The following is a 21,324-nucleotide window of genomic DNA, read 5'->3' on the forward strand; positions in this document are numbered from 1 at the left end:
CAAAGTGATATTAAATTCAGACCTTTTCTAACCACTTTGCTGAGTGCTTAAGACATCCTAACACAGTTTTAAATGCATTACATGAGTTAACTTGCTTAATCCTTACACAAACCGAACTATGGAATAACTCGCATCATACCAGTTTTAGGTGAGAGAAGACTCATAGGAGGAAAGGTTGAGGTAACTCAGCTAAAGTTACACACTCGCAGCCCGGAGTGGCCAACCTAGCCTTTGAACCTGGACAGCCAGCCTTCAGAAACTGCTCTCCTCTAGTCTCCTTCAATGCCTCGGGCATTTTCTCGGAGGGACAGGAAGATAAGCTGATGGTTCCAGTAACGGAGACATAGGGTTCCTTCAAGTTTCAGTACCAAGATTCATAAGCCTACCATACTCCCTTTCTTTGTGTGTGTGTGTGTGGGGGGGTGTATGTGTGTATACATGTTTTTGTGTGTGAGTGTGGGCATGCACATATACACATGTACCTTGGCACACAGAGGACAACCTGGGGTGTTGGCCCATCCATGCCTTCCACCTCTTTTTGTTGTTTGATGCTGCATAGGCTGGCAGCCTGGCCTGTGGTAGGGCTCCTCTGTCTGTGTTTCCCATCTCTGTAGATGCGCTGAGATGACAGACATGCTACTTCACGGGGGAGCTCAGATCTTCTCACGTGTCTGGCCAGTGCTTTGTCACTGATCCATCTCTCCTACCCTGTGCCCCCTATTTCAGCTGCCACTTCCTACCCTTTCCTGTGTCTTCTAAACTTGGATCTGTGAAGCTGGTCACTTAGGAATAGGCACAGCTGCAAGCTGAGACAAGCCTCTATTCGGCCAGACAGATGTATCCATCTCATTATGATGTGGAGAGCAACCACCATGGGTGAAAACCAGGGGGAAGCTCGGCAAGCAGGTCCCTGCCCCGGCCACCCTCATTCTCATTTCCAAGCCTTGAAGCCCAGTCTAGACATGACATCCTTGACACCAGCCTAGCTCAGTACCCATGCCCAGCTTCTGTCTAGATGCTGACGTGGTGTGGCTAAACAATAATCTGCTAGCATACACACTGCGGAGTAGACTTGATCTCAGTGTGTGTTTGGGGGTAGGAAGAGGCAGGTGTCTAGGTCCAGTGCCCGAGAAAAAGAGGGATTTCCTTGGCTGAAAATTCTGCTGAGTGGCATTTTCTACATTTCAGTTGAACTGAAAGCTGATTCCAGAACATTCTAGAAAAGACACTGACTCTAATATTAAGTGGCATTCTGCTATTCTAACATTTTATAAAGTAAAAATCATGTTCTGTAAAACACACGGAATATGCCCCCAGAACTCTCGTGGCTTGGATTCCAGCTAGCTGTTCACACCCTGCTTTCTGTGCACCCGGGGACCACTGCTTCCATAGCCTGTATGGCTGCCTAGTTCCTAACACGCTTTGCTGATCTCTGGTGGTCGCCTGTCTCAGATACTCTCATTTTTTGACACCAAGAGTTCTTAGTGTCAATGTCGAAATATGCAGCTAGGTCCTTCTCTACCCCTCGGTCTAGCCGCACACTGGCCTCTGCCTTTCATGCTCGCCATCTCACTTCACGTCTATTTTTAGTTTTCCTGGCTTAAGCTTCTTCAGGCCACTGAAACCCAAGCCTCATTCTCTTTCTCTCCCTCTGGCAAGCATGCTGCTGGTAGAAGCCCCCAGGTAGAAACTGCTTCAAAAATCTTTCAATGCCTCTTCCTCGGGAACACCTATGGCTCCGGGATCACAGCTCAGCTCTTTAAGCTGGTCATAAGCCAGCCAACTTGCTGATAGGATTTAAATTCTGAAGAGAATGTGGCCATTTTTCTCTCAGACGGAAGGATCGCTTCAATTTCCGCCTTTGTAATTGCTTCCTTTCCTTGAAGGTGCCTGGGTCTTGTTTTCTTTCAAACATCTTCCTTCCGAACTTGCCTGCCATGCCGACCGTCATTAGTGCAACTGTGGCCCCGAGGACAGGGGCTGAGCCCAGGTCCCCAGGGCCCGGTCCTCACCCGGCCCAAGGCAAGACCACCGAGGCCGGAGGTGGACACCCAGGTGGTATCTATTCAGCCATCATCAGCCGCAATTTTCCAATTATCGGAGTGAAGGAGAAGACGTTTGAGCAGCTCCACAAGAAGTGCCTGGAGAAGAAAGTTCTTTATCTGGATCCCGAGTTCCCGCCAGATGAGACCTCTCTCTTTTATAGCCAGAAGTTCCCCATCCAGTTCGTCTGGAAGAGACCTCCGGTGAGTAGTCTACTGGCTTTGGAGCTGGCTGAAATTTGCCCTCAGAGAAGTCCTCCCACTCAGCACCTCCCCGAGCACAGCTGGGCACATGGGCACGGGGGAAGGATCCTGGCAGGGGCCTACAGCTCTGGCTGCAAGTGTGGGAAGGGAAGGACAGGGTCAAGTCCAAGAGACGGCGGGCAGGGCAGCTTCTCTCCCACTTTCTCTCTTTCTGCTTTTCATGAAAGCAACCAGATCCCCAGTTCATCAACAGAATAGCCATCCCTTCTCCAGAACCAGTTCCAGAATGTCTAGAAATGCCTCCTCTGCCAAAATATATTGAGACTGCTTCCATTTCTCAGGCTAAAATCATGAGATGTTGTCCTTCAGTTTGCCAGGGACTGTGGATTTCTGAGACACGGAAGCCAGGGAAAGAAGAGCGAGGCAAAGACTACCTTTTCAAACACAGAATCCTGGGCTTAGAAGAATTTTTGTCTTTTTACCTCCCTGCATAGATTAGGAAGTCAAGGCCCAGCGTGAAATAGACCCAGCACATGATAGGGCCTGGGTGAAACCCTGCTCGCTAGCCTCAGGCTTTCTCTTACAGGGATCTACCAGAGGGAAAATTATGTTCCCCTGGCTCCCTTCTCTGATCATGCTTTCAATGTGACTTTTGTATTTGATACAAGAAAGATTTTAGTCACAAAATAATCTGGAGCTAGGTATAGAGCTCAGTGGCAGAGATCTGTTTAATATGTCTGAGGCCCCATGTCCCATCCCGGGCACTGCTAAAAAGATAGATAGATAGATAGATAGATAGATAGATAGATAGATAGATAGATAGATAGATAGATAGATAGATATAGCGAGATAGAGAGATATAGATATAGATAGATAGATAGGAAGAGAGATATAGATAGATAGATAGATAGATAGATAGATAGATAGATAGATAGATAGATAGATAGATAGATAGATAGATAAATGGAGAAGAGAGAAAAGGTAATCACAAAGAGAGAGAAAGAAATATTTATTGCACATCTGCTAGCTTCACGTACTGGGCAAGTTACTAAGAGTGTCATGAGTAGGAGAGACAACACACTGTCGTGAAGCCTGGAGTCCTGAGGGGATGGGCACTGAGTTAGAGGGACTGTCAGGACCCCGTGTCCAGAGAGGATGGGATCAAAGGGAGCAGGATGTCTGGGAGAGAAACTTTCCACGAAGAAGAAATGTTAGGCTCTTGGCAGGATCCCTGGCCATGTCTTTTCTCTATTTACTAACAGAATTGTCACTGGGCCCTCTCCTCCTCTGCTGTTCCTTGGTGAGGCCCACCATGGCTGTCACGAATGTCCTCAGTTTAGAAGAGAATGCTGCTGTGGGCCAGATGTAGCTCAGCACACACCCTGTGTGTGGAGGTCTCGGGTCCCATCCACGGGGGTGGGCAACCTGATGTTCTTAGACATGCCACACCCCAGCTCAGCCCCCGCTGCCTGCAGCGTAAGTCTTAGCTGAACAGCAGCCCTTCCCAGGCTAGCCCTGCTGGCCTCACCTCCCCCCTCTTCCCCCAAGCTTGATGCTGCAGCTGAACATCTGGCTGCAGAGCCCTTCCAGGGTTTGGCTGACTGAGTCCTCCTTGCTTTCACTGCATGTCTGAACATCTGGCTGCAGCGCCCTTCCGGGGTTTGGCTGATTGAGTCCTCTTTGCTTTCACTGTGTATCTGAACATCTGGCTGCAGTGCCCTTCCAGGGTTTGGCTGACTGAGTCCTCCTTGCTTTCACTGAATACCTGCTCAAGTGGCACTTCCTTCAAGCTTTCTCTCCTCTCCTGGTGTTGAGAGCAGGGTCTGTTCGTGGTCATTTGTAGACCCAGCACATATACTGAGCACAACAGTACACAAATGATGTTAGTGAAAAAAACCCACATCTAAGGGTCAGACCCAGGACAGCCCTGCTTTCCGAAGTAGAGGCCTTAAGAGCCTAGTCCAATACTGCTCAGAGGGCAAGGGAGCAAAAGCTACACACGCTGTCCTTCCTGAAGTCACTGATAGCCTTGACCTTAAGAGCTAGATTTGCACACGTGTAAAGGGCCTGTGACGTTCTGGGAGTGACAGCGGTCCCGTGTATACACTGTCCTGTCGGCACATATGAACCAGTGTGCTCCAAGAGACCTGGCTGTTTGAGATTGGGCTCCTACCGCCATCACCAACAACAAAAATCCTGAATTTTCAAACCCCCTTGGTTGAAATGCCTGTGTATCCTCCCACGGTTCAGATCAGGGCGTAGAGGGCTGGAGGGATGGCTTCTGTGGTTCCCAGCACCTGCAGGTGGTGGCTCCCAACAGTCTATCAGATCCCAGGGATCTGATGCCTCTTGTGATCTCTGCAGGCTCCAGTACACAGGCGGTACACATACAGACGCTCAGACACACGTACATAAGTGCATATAAAATCAAAGATTAAGGAATATGTCCTATATTAACATAAATTATAAAATGGGTTTAGAGATGGGCAGTCGGAACGTGTCAGGGAAGTGTTATCCAAGCACTTCACTTTACATAATTATGGTCCAGAAAGCACAAAGGGTTATTTATGTATGGGTCACACAAATTAAATGAAATGAGAAAATGGCGATGACTCCAGAATTGTCTGAAATGTAAGGCCGTTCTTGAAAACATCCACCCCCCGTGCACTTGGACATAGTGACCTCTGTCAGGCCCAAGAGTAGGAGAAAGGGACCGCGTTCTATGAGGAAACACTAGATGAGGACTTCATTTGCTGGCATATCCCCTCCCCTGCCTGCTGTTACTGTTATAACCCCATGTCCAGCTGTGCTTTGCCCAGCTGTCTAGCCTTCACTCCTTGGCCCAGCTGGTTCCCTAGCTGCCAGCACCTGGACCTGAAGACAACTGCCAGGCAGGCAGAAGCCCCCCAGTCCCTCCATTCAGTTGACCTGGTGCTTGTTACCGTCACTGGAAATTTCTTGAGTTAGACTCTAAGGGTGATGTTGAGGTGAGTTTCCTAAGCTGCCGTTCATCACCGACCATATTTCACCCAAGCTGGGATTTTCATGCTAGCACTTGCTTGATCTTGGTGTCCACAGGAGGCTTGATAGTGTAAGATGCGTTATGGTTTCAGAGCTGTGGGGGAAATTGAGAAATATGAGGAAAAATACTTCACAGGGTGGGAAAAAGAGGCAAATCAGACATTCCTTGCCCACTCCCATCCCACACCTGACATCCCCAGCCCACAGCTCTCCCTTCCTCCATGCTTCCTACCAGCGTGAATCCAGGCACCTTGGCTAGATTTTGCTGCTGTCTGTGTGACCTGGTCTCTGGGCCTCTTCTGGGATCTTCACTATCCAGGCAGAAGGAACATATCCCCAGTCCTAAGGCAGTTACTCCGGGAATACAAACGGCAGCAAAAGTACAATAAAAACACAAAACAACAGATCTGTGTGTCAGGAGTTCTGTCTGGTTCTTTGCACATCTTTAGCAAATATACTTCCCCTCTGAATCTCTAACATGGTAGAAACTTTCTGTCAGGAGGAAAAACAGATGGAGAGAGAGAGAGAGAGAGAGAGAGAGAGAGAGAGAGAGAGAGAGAGAGAGAGAGAGAGAGAGAGAGAGAACTCCCATAACTATAGGTACCTGCAGAGGCCAGAAGGGTGTAGCTGGTAGCTGGAGCTGGACTTTTAGGCTGTTGTGAGCAGCCTGATATGGATTCTGGGAACTGGACTCAGGTCCTTTGCAAAAGCAGTATGTACTTTTTAGCCTATGAGCCATCTCTCCAGCCTGCATTATAATTACATAAAGAGTACTTGAGCTGGGCATGTTGGTACCTGCCTGTAGTCCTAGCTACGGAGGAAGCTGAGGCAGGAGGATTGCTGACACTGTCAACTTTAAGGTCAGCTTGGGTAATATGAGGACCTTATCATTTAAAGATAAAAACAAATTAGCAAAATAAAATAGATTACTTTGCCTATAGGGGGTAAACATGATTGTTTTTGTTTGTTTGTTTGTTTGTTTGTTTGTTTGGTTGGTTGGTTGGTTGGATAGATGGTTGGTTGGTTTTTTGAGAGAGGGTTTCTCTGTGTAGCCCTGGCTCTCCTGAAACTCACTCTGTAGACCAGGCTGGCCTTGAACTCAGAGATCCACCTGCCTCTGCCTCCCGAGTGCTGGGATTAAAGGCGTGTGCCAACATGATTGTTTTCTAAAGAGAAAAAGGAAATAAAAAGAAAAGATCTGCTGGTTGATATATAACAATAATAAAAGCTAGAATGACATGGAGGTGGACTAGGAAAAGCCTGAGGTGCACACAGAGAGAGAGAGAGAGAGAGAGAGAGAGAGAGAGAGAGAGAGAGAGAGAGAGAGAGAGCTCCTGGTATTCTCTATGACTGAACACTCTCTGAAGCTGGGGAATACCCGAGACAAGTAACCTTTCAGGAAAGGGCAGACTTGCACTGCGTCTTGACTTGTCACTGAGCCACCATGCCCAGAAGCCAGAGAAGGAACAGGTGTGTGGAGAGGGAAGAGCAAGAGCAAGGGAAATGGACTCCCTGAGCTCTGAGGTGGAGGAGACTGAGGAGGAGGCCCTGCTGCTCAGAGGCTGTGGGTTAGGTCTCCAAGGATGCCCCAAGGCCGCTAGCACTGGGGAAGCATCCTTGTTACTCCTCAAGGCCAGGAGCACAACATGAAAACCAATAATCACTCCCCGGAGATCCAGGAGCAAAACATCGAAGAACCACTTTCAACGTTCTGAGGTGGTTGGCTCTCCTCCCGACACAAAGGTTCTGAAGGGCAAAGGATCTCTCTTTCCGTAAGCTACGTGCCCTGATTTCTGCTTTTGGAGAGCTCTTCATTTCTAGCTGGAAGTCATCTGGCTGCACCCCAGACAGTGGTGAAGGAGTCCACTGGTGTCCTCTATGCAGGTCCGTCCTGTTCTTATCACCCTGCCTCCGGCTGCTTTAGTCACAGAACCCTAAGTCAGGGGCTTTTCCCACACAAGGCACATCTGTACCGTCATCTACACAGCCTCACTGTCTGTAGGTCCTATATTTGTTATTCTCCTACTCGGTTAAATTAATTGGTAACTTCAAATCAGTGTTGTGCTTCTGTGGGTGTTTGTGGACTTGCCCAGAGCTCGGAAAAACCTCAAGCCACCAGACACTGATTCCTAATTGAGGTAAAACACTGGCCAACACATCAGCACCCTTAAAAAAAGGGCTTTCTGCTCATTCCAGAAGGCCTCCGGCACTTATGGGCTCTTCTGGTGCCCTGAAATCTCTAAAAGGAACTCTATAACCTGAGTGTCTTCCCAGCCTGGGGTCACTTAACCAGAATCACTCAATTCTGAAATGAAGAAACACAAGGCTGGTACCAAATAATTATCTCATGTGATTGTGAGCAGATTTGGAGACAGCTAGACTCCAGAAGAATCTCGTCTGTATGAAGGGACACCCAGTCCCAGCCTAGGACTTGGCCGGTAACTTCACAGTTCATTTCCCAGGGGAATTACCTTCTCAATGAAGCTAGGTTGGCAAGAGGTCTCTCTGCCACCTTCTGTCAGACAGTTGGAAGGGAAGTTGGACCACTGCACTAGCCACAGAAAGGAAGAACTTGGCCACTGTACACAATAGTTTGAGACAGGATTTGAACAAGCAGACCTGGCGGGAAGCCTGGCTCTGCCACTAGCATCGAGTCAGGAAACAGGCCAAATTTCTCTTTCCTTTTCCATAAAGGCGCTAAGTACAACTATCAATTTAGTGATACTCCTGGGTGACATCCCTAAAGTCCTAGGTGCTCACAGTAAGGCAATAATTGTCACTATCGGGGCAGCCCAGGACACAGGCTTCAAAACCAGAAACCAGAAGCCTCGTCCACCACTTAACCATGTGACTGACTATTCCTAGGTCTCAGCTTCCTCATCCTTAAAAAGCAAATGAAAACTCCAGCCCACAGAGTTGCTGAAGGATGAAGCAGGATACTGAATCCCATACACACGTAGCACAGGCAGTGAGTGGTGGTGTTGGTAACTGAAATGCAGGGTGAGCTGTCTGGTCCAAACCCAGCATCCAGCTGCTCAGCAGGAATCACAGTAGCTCCAACTGGGGGTAGCAGAAGGTAGAGGAAGCTGCAACATCTTGGTGAAAGTAGAGGTTCTAGAAATAACTGTTAGAACCTCCTCCTTCAAAACAGCAGCCTCCTCCTGGGGGTCCTGATGGGGACAGAGCTCTGGGGACCACAGTGAATAAGTTGAAATGACTTGGCAGGATAACGTTGGAAATGGGAAGGGTGGGGACCGAAATGACGGGAAACCACGAAAAGGTGAATTTCTCATATAAATAGCCACAGCATCCTTTTTGTACGTTTGTGGTTTTCTTTTAAAAATCTTTTTTTTTCTTCCTCCTCCTCCTGATTTTTAAGGCAGAGTCTCCCTCCCTCTGTAGCCCTGGCTGGCCTGGAACTCACGGAGACTTGCTTGCCTTTGCTTGAGTGCTGGAATTAAAGGTGTGGACTACCAGGTCTTATTTATTACCATTTGTGTGTGTGTCTGTGCATGATTTGTGTGTGAGTGCCTTGACATGTGTGTTTGTCGGAGGACAGTTTTGTTGCGTTGGTTCTCTCCTTCCGCCTTTTCCTGCGTTCCAGGCTTTGAACCCGGGTCATCAGACTCGTGTAGTAAACTGAGCTGTCTCCCTGGCCCCTTTCATGTATTCCTAACCATCTGTTATTTCAACACCTGCTAACGTCTTTTGCTCTCATAACGTGTCTGCATTTTCATTTTTAAATTGTATTTATCTGTCTGTGGTGTACACAGGCACCATGGCACCTGTGTCGAGGTCTGAGGGTAACTATCAGCAGTTAGTTCTCTCCTTCTGCTGTGTGGGACTCAAACTCAGAGCGTCTGCCTGCTGAGCCACCTCCCTAGCCCACTGTTGTGTGATCTCTAATACATCGCCTGGAATTTGTGATCATTGGTGAGGCAAGCTTATCATTTCCTCTCCAATTTAGTGTCTGCTACACTGGCTTCGTTAAGCGGTTGGGCACTGGACTTTCCTCCATTCTCTGAGATTGTATCAGATCAAAACTTGATGCTCCTTAAATAACTCTTGTTGCTCTAAAGGAAAATTTTTTATCTACAGATACAACTGCTTTGAGAATCATGGGATCGTGTGAAATTGTTTTTTCTTTGTAAATCAGTGCTAATTTTTATTTTTCTAGGAATTGTGGTAACTTTCTATGAAAATTTTGCTTTTTTTGCTTAAAGAAATCTGTTTTGTTAGACATTAATGTGAGCGCATAAATATTTGGAGCAAGTGTTTGTGTGGAATATATTCTTATTCTTTCTATTTCATCTTTCCTATGTTCTGATACCTTAAAACTATCTAAAACTTAAAAATAAATAAAAATCCAATCTCCAGGCTGGAGAGATGGCTTAGCAGTTAAGGGCACTGGCTGCTCTATTAGAGAACCAGGGTTTGAGCTGGGCGGTTGTGGCGCATGCCTTTAATCCCAGCACTTGGGAGGCAGAGGCAGGCGGATCTCTGTAAGTTCTAGGCCAGCCTGGGCTATCAAGTGAGTTCCAGGAAAGGCGCAAAGCTACACAGAGAAACCCTGTCTCAAAAAACCAGAGAGAGAGAGAGAGAGAGAGAGAGAGAGAGAGAGAGAGAGAGAGAGAGAGAGAGAGAAAGAGAGAGAGAGAGAGAGAGAGAACCAGGGTTTGAATCCCAACACTTGGTATAGCGGCTCACAACTGTGTGTAGCTCTAGTCCCAAGGTATCCATTGCCTTCTTCTGGCCTTCTTAGGTATTGCATACGTGTAGTGAATGTAGTGAATACAGAACACCCAAAATACTCATACACATTAAAATAAATAAACTTAAATTTTTTAAAATTCAATCTCTAGTCAGTATGGTGGTATGAACCTGTAATCCTAGAACTCAGAGGGGGATATAATGTCAAGACAGACAGTTGGCCATATAAGTCAGAGTGCTCAAGGGCCCGATTCAGGTTTGGAGCTTCCTTTTATGGTATTCAAGAGAAGGAGGAGTTGGTTGGTAAGGGGGGTAGTTTGGGCAGTTCTTTATTTTGATTGACAGATTAGGCCATACATTCATTTTTCCTACTGTGCATGTCCCTTCCCATAATGCAACTGGCATTGATCATATGCATACCCAACTATGCAAAGGCATAAGATAGTAAGTTACTGTCCCTGAAAAGTTACTGGAGGACTCAGTTTTTTATGACAGAGCATGTACCCAAAGCCAGTTCAGGCCAGATTGGCCCTTCTATTCTTTGATACATTAAATAGAAACTGCCTTGTTTCAGGAAAGCGGTAAATTGGGGCAGGTAACACACCACTGTAGTCTCCTCATCAAGGCCAAGCAAGATCACTGAGTTTGAGAAAAGCCTGTGCTTCATGGGAGACCCTCTCTCCAAAGCAAAAAGGAATCACTTGTGTAAAAAGAAATGCTTTCCATATAGCAGCCCTGATCTCTGGGCCTTAGAGAACATTTGGTTTTGGTGAGCACTTGGCATTAGGCTGTTTCCATAACCTTTTAGTTAGATGCTCCTTAATTTAGGGATCATAGGCCCAAATATGCTGTGGCCTTTCTGTATATGGGTGGGGCCTTACATATCTACTGTTCACCCACCCCTTTAAACCCTGGATTTGGGTTTGTAGCAGGCCAATAAGATCCTTACCTGAATGAAAGCTTGTAAAATAATGCTTTCTTGGTTGCAGCAGAAGGTTCTAGGATCCATGAAGATTTCCATTTTTAGCAGTGTCTAAAATCTTTCCATATTCATAGGCTTTATTTTTATTTGGTTCAGCATTTGTAGATTGTAATAATTGGTGCCTGATAAATGATAGGACACTGCTGTTTGATTGTTACCAGGGGTGGAGAAAGACTGTTGTTCAAAGATGGGAGTATGCGTAGCCCAGTGCAGGTTGAGGTCTGGGGGATTCTGAGGTGGCGGCTAGGTGCATTGTTTGGAAAGAGGTGCATGTGCAATAGTGCTAGCAGGCGAAGGAATTAGGTTGCCAAATGCATTACTACAAGGATGGGGAGTGCATAACCCAAACCAAATGAGAGCTTCAGCTAAGCTGGCTCCTACGCTTGTGAGCCCCAACTCTGTCTCAGAAAACAAGATGGACAGACCTGAGGAGCACCACCTCTGGCCTTCTGAAAGCATACACATACACCCTCACACACTCACTCACACGCAGACTCACATACACACCCACACATTCACTCATACTCAGACTCACATACATACACACCCACACACTCACTCACACACAGACTCACATACACACCCACACACTCACTCAGACTCAGACTCACATACATACACACCCACACACTCACACTCAGACTCACTTACACACCCACACATTCACTCACACTCAGACTCACATACATACACACCCACACATTCACTCACACGCAGACTCACATATACACCCATACATTCACTCACACTCAAATTCACACATGAGAGAGAGAGAGAGATAGGAAGAAAGAGAGAGAGAAAGAGAGAAAGAGAGATGAGATAGACAGACAGAAAGAGGGGGAGACAGAAAGACAGACAGAAAGAATAAATAATATACATAGAGAATAATAAATAAATGCAGAGACCCAGACCTCAACTTAGGGATATCTGATTCCTGAGACTAGGCCTTAAAAGCCTGGATGTTATTTATTTATTAGTTTTTAAATGTTATTGGTTTTGCTTGTTTAGTTTCCTTTTGTTACAGTCTTACTCTGTAATTAATGCCAGCCTAGAACTCTCCATGTTGACCGGGCTGGCCTGTAACTCGAAGAAATCCTCCTGCCACAACTTCTCAAGTGCTGAGATTATAGGTGTGTACTATCACACCTACTGGAAAGCTGCCTTTTTACATGGGTGTTGCATTTTAAAGCGGATGACAGAAGTTCAAAGAGTACACTGTGAGATGTCCAGGGTAGAGGGAGGCCAGTGAGCTTGTGGGATGACTGGACCCCTTCTAGAGTGCAGCCGGCCAGTCCTACCTCCCCACTTTCTTCAGCTCTCTGTGCAAACACAATGACAGCGTGGGGAAGCCAAGCATTCTTAGCAATAGTTCTCCAGCACACATAGGCTGGGATGTAGCTCAGTAGGTAAAGAGCTCGCTTAGAATGCCTGAGGTCCTGGGTTTGATCCCAAGCACCACACAAACCAGGTGTAATGGTCCATGGCTGCACTTTCAGCACTGGGGAGGTGGAGACAGGAGGATGAGACATTAAAGGTCATCCTAAGCTACATAGGAAGTTTGAGGCCAGCCTGGGCAACATAAGACCCCATCTCACAGTCAAAACGAAACATAAAACAACAGAAAGAGCGCCAACCCACATTTCTTTGCCTCTCCCAACAACCACACTTCCAGAGGTTTGCACCCAGAGGTGCAAAATGTAGAGCAATGGATGTGTTGTATCCATCCTGGGCTCCACTGTAAAGGCTCCTTTGCTGTGAGGTCCAGATACTTGCCCTCTGCATCCTCAGAGATCAGAGCCCCTAATTGACCAGTCAAGGTCTGCAGGGGGTGGGGCAGGAACATCAGGAGAACGAGGCTTCATTACCCTCGGACAAAGGCTAGGAGCGGACCCCTCCTATGCATTCAGCAGCCTGTATAGGATTAGTGTATACAGCATGTTTAGAAGGCCCCATGCTATATCCCATTGACGGCCAGTGTCAAAGGCATGAATGCCTTTTGCTGAGGCAGGGGGAGCCCTCTGAAACTATATTTTCTCTTTTTAAAGCAAGAGTCCCAGCAAGGCTGTTCGAGGTGCCCTAAAGGTCTGCAAGCCATTGTTGTCTGTCCCCCCCAGGCATTCCTGGCTTGCTCTCTCCCCTCCCTGGCTCCCTCTCTGACTTGCGTGTGTTGCCCCTAGACCAAGGGCTCAGGGGCCTCTGGCCAAAGCTGCTGACTCGGAGCACAGCCTTTCTCTGGACTGTGTTCATTTGCATCAAGCTGCTGCGGGTGGAGGAGCTATATAGGCTCCAGGCCATTCACCAGAGGATTAGGCCCGGGCTGAGGGTGCAGCAGGAGAGAGGCCCGCAGCGAAGGCCCGTTCCACAGCTGGTCATCATGCCCTACCTGCTGCCGGGATTCTTCTGTGACAGGGTGATCCGAGAGAGGGACCGGAGAAATGGAGAGGGCACTGTCTCACAGCCTCTCAAGTTTGAGGGGCAGGATTTTGTCGTTCTCAGACAACGCTGTCTGGCTCAGAAGAGCCTCTTTGAAGACCGAGTCTTCCCAGCAGGGGTGCAGGCCCTGGGCTCGCACGAGCTGAGCCAGAAAGCCAAGATGAAGGCCATCACGTGGAAGAGGCCAAAGGTAGGGATAAAGGGGGCATAGAATCTGCAGACAGCTGTTGGGGAACAGGGGGTGAAGTGGCCAGTGGTCAGAGCCTGAGGCCATGGGTTCTCTCCAGCTCCGAGCAGGTAGCTTCTTAGGGTTCTCCTTACCCATGTGCCACAGCCTAACTTCTTCCACTAGAGACTAAAGATTATAAATATCTTAAGAGTGCTAATGCATTGACTTAAATCTCCGTAGAACTATAAGGTTATAAGGTTAGCTCAGCTCTTCCTGAGAGCAGGAGTTTGGGGAGGGGAGGGCAGGGGAGAGCGGAGCGGTGAAGAGAACAGTGGCTTGAAGTTTCGGGGTCCACAGAAAGGGCGAACATTTAAAAATCAGGGGGCTGGAGGATGAGCCTGGACCTTCTAGCCTGAGCTGGCTCATTAGCCTGGTGTCAAGACTGTTTAAACAGAAAGGTACACACTGACTCCTCCAGCCAGACTCCTCCCTGGGTGAAAGAGTTGATCCAGGCTGCCCTATCAAGGGACGTCCTAGGAGCCCTTGCACGTCAGCGGGAGCAAGTCAAAGTGCTTAGAAGCATGTGGGGCAACGCCCTTCTTCTGCAAGGAGGTGCCCATGGCTAAAGAGTCTGCTGCATCTGGAGCTGGCGAGGAGTGTGTGTGCTAATCCAGAAGATCTGCAAGGCAGCTTCATTAGCATAGATGCGAATTTTTGATTAGTTAAATTTCTTTTTTAAATTTTAACTAAACTTCTAATTTTACTTTTGGTGTTTTTTTCTGAATATTTAAAATTTTTATTATATTAATTATGTGTATGGGGGGGGGGGGATATACGCACATGGCACATGAACACAAGTGCCCATGTCTGTCTGAGGTGTCAGATGCCCCTGGAGCTGGGGTTACAGGCAGTTGTAAGCCACCTGATGTGGGTGCTGGGAACCAAACTCAGATCCTCGGGAAGAGCAGTGTGTGCTCTTAACCACTGAACCATCTCTCCAGCCCTCAGTCTCTAATTTTACAATTACAGGTTTACATAAAGATTGTAAAGCTAGCACGATTCCCACGTGTGGACCCTCTTCTCTGTGGCTTTACTCTCTGCAGTTTTAGTTACCTGTGGCACAAAATTACTAAATGGAATATTCTTGAAATAATTCAGAAGTCTAAAACAACCTCCATTATTGCATATTGTTTTAGTTGTTCTATTTTATTGTAGTAGTACTCATCTCTCATTGCCTAATTAATAAGTTAAACTATCCTCAGTGTGTGTATAGGAAAGAGTCTAATACACGTGCTCAATGGACCTAGCCATAGTTTCAGATTTCTGGGGGTCCCGGGATCTGCCCCCAAGATGAGGGAGAATGGCTGCACTCAGTCCAGTTTTCCTGGTTGTATCATCATGACACGGTCCATTTTCTATCAATAACCAATATTGACGTATTATTGAAAATGATGTCCACACTTTCTTTCCTTAGGGTTTGCCTACTGTCTTTTTATGTTCCAAGACTCCTCCCTTCCACATTCACTTAGGTGTCGTGTCTCCTCAGCCTCCCCTCTCAGGTTCTCCTTGTTCCTGATGTGCTTGCTGCAGTTTCACAGAGCACTAGTGAGGTATTTTGTAAAATGCCTCCCAGTTGGCATCTGTCTCTACTGTTTCCCTGACTATACTGGGTTTGTATATTTGTTTGTTTGTTTTTATTTTTTTATTTTAATTTTATGTGTGTGTTTTGCTTGCACAAAAATGTACCCCACAAGTGTGCAGTACTCCTAGAGACCAGAAGAGGGCACTAAAGTCCTTATAATTGGAGCTACAGACCATTGTGAGTTGCCATGTGAATACTGGGAACTTCATGAACCAGGGTCCTCTGCACGAACAGCAAGTACTTTTAACCACTGAGCCATCTCTCCAGCCCTAGGCTTATGTGTTTGGAGGAGGCTGACCACAGAGGTCAAGTACCTTCTCATCACAACACATATGGAGGGCACAGACTGTTAACATATCTCTTCACTATGATGTTGACCTTGATAGCCAGGCGGAATGTCCGTCTCGTTTCTGTACTGGGAAGTTTCTTTCCCCCTCCTTTGTTCTTAGAAGCTAGAGCCTAAGCATAAGCCCACACTTAAAGAATGGGAAGTTATGTTCCACTGCTTTGAGTGCGAAGTGTCTCAAAAATTATGGATGATAATTCTATGTGTGACTCGGTGCCGCCATTTATAACAATATGGACTCGTGAGTATTTGTCTTTCATGTTGAGTTATTGTGCCGTTCCCCGTCATTCCAGCTACAGTGAGTGGAAGTTCTCAGTTGGCTCCTATATCCATGTACCCAAAGCCCTGGGTGGGTTGGTTGGTTTTCAAATCTTCTTGAGAACATTCTGGTTTTGAACCATTACAAGATGCTCCAGGTTCATCTGGTATAATTCCTGCTCCAATCTTAGAGTCAGCCATACTGGAGACAGTGTGTGTGCACCGGTCAAGTATCAAAGCCAAAGTGAGGGCTGAGGAGATCGCTTGGTCGGTACAGTGTTTAATGTACAACCGTGACGACCTGAGATCAATCCCCAGAACTTATTTTAAAATCCCGACGTGGTGGGAACTTCTTCTAACCCCAGCAGAGTTAGGGGAGTGGAGATGAGTGGATCCCTGAGACTGGCTGGCCAGCCAGCCTAGTGTACTCCATGAGCTCCAGGTCAGGAAGAGACTCGGCCTCGAAAACCACGATGGAGAGAACTTGGAGTGTGACACCCAAGGTTGACCTCTAATCTCCACGTGCACACACTGAAAAGATGGATTTTCATAATGTATATATTTCACTTGGCTCGTATTTATCCCCCATTACTCTTTCTTGTTTTTCTCTCTCCACTCCCACGGCTACCCCCCCTCTTCCCATATAATTGCCCTTGTACTTTCTTTTCTTTTTAAAACTTACATGCCAGACCATGGTGGCACACACCTTTGATCCCAGCACTCTCCAGGCAAATCTCTAAGTTTGAGGCCAGTCTGGTCTACAGAATGAGTTCCAGGACAGCCAGGGCTACACAAAGAAACCCTGTCTCGAAAAAACAAAAACAAACAAATAAACAAAAAGAACAAAACTTTGAAAAAATGTTTTGGCTTTTTGAGACAGATCTCATGGAGCCCGGGGCCAGTCTTAAACTTAGTATGTAGCCAAAAACAACCCTAGCTCCTTGGCCTCTGCCTTCACTTACCCAGGCACTGGGACTAGAGGCATGCACCTCCATGCCTCTCTCACCTTCCTACTTCCATCTTTTTTTAACTTTTCAAGAACCTTTATTGGTTTTGATAAGTAGTAACTAACTGAAATGACTTTGCTTATGTGTTATCTATATAACACAGTTGTGACAGCAAGGCTTTTGTTCTTTGGGCTTCCCCATGTGGGAAGACACTTGGTGGTTTGGAGGAGGCCGGCAGAGTCCCAGAGCCCAGAGAAAGGCTCCATCATCCACCAGTTCTCTTGTATAAACGCACTTTATTTTGAAGATTTACTGGACCATCACATGCAGTTTATACAGCACTGGGGGAACCCAGTATGTATCCTGTATGTTGTACAAACCTTCTGCCAACCGAGAAACACAATCCCCTGTCCTCTTTTAAACCTAGATTTTTTTAAAAGATTTATTTATTTATTATGTATATAGCATGTATGCCTGCAGGCCAGCAGAGGGCACCAGATCTCATTACAGATGGTTGTGAGCCACCATGTGGTTGCTGGGAACTGAACTCAGGTCCTCTGGAAGAGCAGTCAGTGCTCTTAACCTCTGAGCCATCTCTCCAGCCCCTTAAGCCTAGATTTTCCATTTAAGAGAAAACATGCAAGACTTGTGTTTTTTTAATTCTATCTTACTTTGTGTAGCATGATGTTCTCCAGTTCTATTTTCCTGCAAATGACATAATCTCATTCTTTAAAAAATTTAATATATATTTATAAGTATATACAATAAATAAGTATATATATATATATATATATATATATATATATATATTTGGAGGCTTGTGCCATGATATCTGTGTGGAGGTCAAAGGGCAACTCACAGGAGAGATTCTTTCCTTTCACCTTGTAGGTTCTGGGTATTACGCTCGAGTCATCAGGCTGGGCAGGGATCGCCTTCACCTGCTGAGCAGTCTCACTGGCCCAGATTTCATTCTTTTTCTCAGCTGAATAAGATTCTGTTGTACAACTGAGTGTGGTGGCGCACACCTTTAATCCCAGCACTTGGGAGGCAGAGCCAGGTGGATCTCTGAGAGTTTGAGGTTAGCCTGGTCTACAAAGCGAGTTCTAGGGCAGCCAGGGCTACAGAGAATCCCTGTCTTGGAAAAAAACAACAACAACAAAAGATCCTCTTGTACATATATACCACATGTTCTTAATACATTCTTTTCTTGCTGACCATCTAGCCTCTTCCATAACTTAGCTATTGTGAACAGTGCCACGACAAATACCACAGGAATCTCTGTTACATTCTTGTTTAGATTCCCTCTTACACCTATAAGTAGTCACATTGTAATTTCTTTTTAGTTTTTTTAAGAAGCTCTATACTGATTTTTTTAATTTAATTTTGTTTTATTTTATATGTGTGAGTTGCTTGTCTGCATGTGTGTGCATGTGTACCATTTGTGTGCCTAGAACCTTCCTTCAAGGGATGCTGAATTTCCTGGAACTAGAGTTACAGACAGCTGTGAGCTACTGTGTGGATGCTGAAAATCAAATCTAGGTCCTCTGCAAGAGTAACAAGTGCTCTTAATCGCTGAGCCATCTCTCCAGCCAGCCCCTGTTTTGTTTTTGAGAAAGGGTTTCATGTATCCCAAAGTGGCCTCAAACTCACCGTACTACCAAGGATAACCCGAACTTTTTGTTTTTTGTTTTTCGAGAAAGGGTTTCTCTGTGTAGCTTTTTTGGAGCCTGCCCTGAAACTCACTCTGTAGACCAGGCTGGCCTCGAACTCACAGAGATTCACTTGCCTCTGCCTCCCGAGTGCTAGGATTAAAGGTGTACGCCACCACCGCCCAGCCAAAAATGTGTAGCCCAGGCTGGCCTTGAACTCATGATCCTCCTGCCTCCATCTCCTTCTGCAAAACTGGCAACCTGAACTTCTCATCCTCCTGCTTCTACCTCCCAAGTGCTGTGATGACAGGTATGTTACACTACACCCCGTTTATGGGAAACTGGAAATCAAGTGCAGGGCTTCATGCATGCAAAGTGAGCTCTCTACCAACTGAGCGGCATCCTCAGCCTGTGGGCAGAGTAATTGTAAGTAGGTGTTGAACATGACAGGCAGTAAATTACATGTTGTACCTTCTCCCTTCTAACCATCAGCTAGGGTTTCTGTTTGGTTGCTTGGTTTTAGTGGGCTTTAAATTTTTGTCATTGCATTTATTTACTTATCCCTGTGCTCTTGGAAGAAGATTTTGTTTCACTCTAAATCCTTGGTTCACTTTTGTAATAGGTTTTCTGTCCCCAATGATAATAGATTTCTCCACCAACGCAGTAAGCCAAATCAAGCCGAATTGAAAAAGTTTAACAACAGACTTATTTGAGCAAAGAAACTCCCGGTCCCAGAGTTTGGGGCCGGCGGAGCTGCTCAGAAACGAACGCAGCGAGACTCTATAGCTTGTAGGCCAGGGGTAATGAGGTGTCCGCCACCGGCTGGGTTTGTGCCCAATTGTGGTCGGAAGCTGAACACTTTAGATAGGGGCTTGGGCAGCTGGCAACTTCAGGGGCGGAAGCTGCAGTAGCCGCTAAGAACGCAATGCTGGTCCTTCTTTCAGAGCTCTCTGAGCAGGCAGGGTTTGGAGAGAGAGAGAGAGACGACGGGAATACGGCTTCCTGGATGGTGCTGGTGATAAGTTTTAGGCCTCCTGAAGGCCTCTCCGCCGACGCAGCAAACCCAATCATACCAAATTAGAAAAGCCCGGGTGTAAATGGTGAAACGTTCCTGGGTGATTCCCCCGGCCCCGTAGAGAGGGGACAGGAACACCGGGGATGCCGCTTATATATCCCCTGTGGAAGTCGTCCTGAGCCTCTCTGGGGGAGGAGCTGTGTTTGGTGGGCTCTGAAGGGGCCCGTTTAGGGAAAGACATGGGGAGAGGAGCCGAGGTGGATCTTCCACCAGACTCCTTCCAAACATTCCAGACTCTTTGGATATAGGGATGCCAGGGTGCCAGGGGTTGAGGTGGGGCGCACACCCAAACAGCTGGGTGAGCTGGAGGGTCCAGCCGAACACTTGGTTCTCTTCAGTATCTTAAATGCATGGCTCCAGTCTTCCGGCTTAAGGCATTGTTTTTGAATGGGAGCCAGAGGGGCCAAGGACACCACAAGAAAACCCACAGAAACAATCAACTTGGGCCCATAGGACCTCACAGAGACTGAACCGCCAACCAGAGAGCTTGCATGGGCCTGATCTAGGCCCTCTGCACATGTTACAGTTGTGTAGCTTAGTCTTTCTTAGTTCCCCCGCAGCCCCTGCCTCAGCCGCAGAGACTGTTACATCATCACCTGGTGCCTTTCCACCGTCAGCTATGGACAGGAGCTGTGTTAAGTCCAGTGATGATCTAGAATGTTTTCCTGTTGGCCACGCTGGCTTGCCATTCTTAGTATCCTACCAGCTTTCAGCTCACAGTGCCAAGCCTGTTCTTTTGGAAAGTGTTTTGAATCACCGCTTTGTTCTGTTCCTTTTCTTTGCTCACCTTCTTCAGAATCACTGCTGTCTGTCTACTGTTATTGCTTCTTGGCTTTTGGTATTTTGGTGGTAATGGGATTAAACCCAGGACTCTGCACATATTAGGTAAGCCCTCTAATGCAGAACCACATCGCCAGTCCTTATTCGTTCTCAGTGCATGGGAATAGGAAATTATTTTTAGGAAGATAAAAGAAAACTATTAATAAATTTAACTTTAACATTGCAAGGGTTTTCTAAAAAGAAGTGTGTGTGTGTGTGTGTGTGTGTGTGTGTGTGTGTGTGTGTGTACCAACATGCATGTGGGTGCTGCTGCGTCTTACAGGGCATTGTGGGCCACCAGTTATGTATGCTAGGAACTGAACTTCATAGTTCTGCAAAGCACAAGAACTCTTAGCCACTAAGTCACCTCTCCAGCCCCCACTTTATAATTCTGTTTTCTTTTATACTAACAAAAAAAAAATCTGACAGGCAGTGGTGGTCTACACCTTTAATCCCAGCACTCAGGTGGCAGAGGCAGGCAGATTTCTGAGTTCAAGGCTAGCCTGGTCTACAAATCAAGTTCCAGGACAGCCAGAGCTGTTACACAGAGAGCCCCTGTCTTGGAAACAAAACAAAAAACCTTAGTTCTTAATGATAACAATCAAAATTCTTTTTTTAAAAGATTTATTTATTTATTACAATATACAGTGTTCTGCCAGATCTCATTACAGATGGTTGTGAGCCACCATGTGGTTGCTGGGAATTAAACTCAGGACCTCTGAGCCATCTCTCCAGCCCAACAATCAAAATTCTTATTTGTTTTATCACCTATATAATGTGTTAAAGTTCTGAAATAATGTTAGTATCCTTGTCTTCTTAAAATACATGGTTTCTTATAGACCACGCTTGCTATGTAGCTGAGGATGACCTTGAACTTCTGCTCCAGCCTCTGCCTGCTGAGCTCTGGGGTTACAGCTCTCACCACCACACTGGGTTTATGTAGCACTGAGGGTCCAACTCAGAGCTTTGTGCTTGTCAGGCAAACACTCTACCACATGCATCTCTAGCCCCTGATTATTTCTTTATG

General features: G+C 46.6%; 1 protein-coding gene across 2 annotated transcripts in view; it reads left to right on the forward strand.

Moving 5' to 3' along the window:
- The first annotated feature begins 1,630 nt into the window (after nucleotides 1–1,630).
- The window catches only part of Capn3 (calpain 3), a 48,413-nt gene continuing 28,719 nt past the window's right edge, over nucleotides 1,631–21,324 (forward strand). For both annotated transcript variants that reach the window (XM_042276002.2, XM_042276003.2), the window contains exon 1: nucleotides 1,631–2,246. In XM_042276002.2, coding sequence (XP_042131936.1) covers nucleotides 1,938–2,246 — 309 coding nt within the window. In that variant the 5' untranslated portion in view covers nucleotides 1,631–1,937. The remainder of the gene's footprint in view (nucleotides 2,247–21,324) is intronic.

Source organism: Peromyscus maniculatus, chromosome 4, assembly GCF_049852395.1.
Source record: "Peromyscus maniculatus bairdii isolate BWxNUB_F1_BW_parent chromosome 4, HU_Pman_BW_mat_3.1, whole genome shotgun sequence".
Lineage (NCBI taxonomy): Eukaryota > Metazoa > Chordata > Mammalia > Rodentia > Cricetidae > Peromyscus > Peromyscus maniculatus.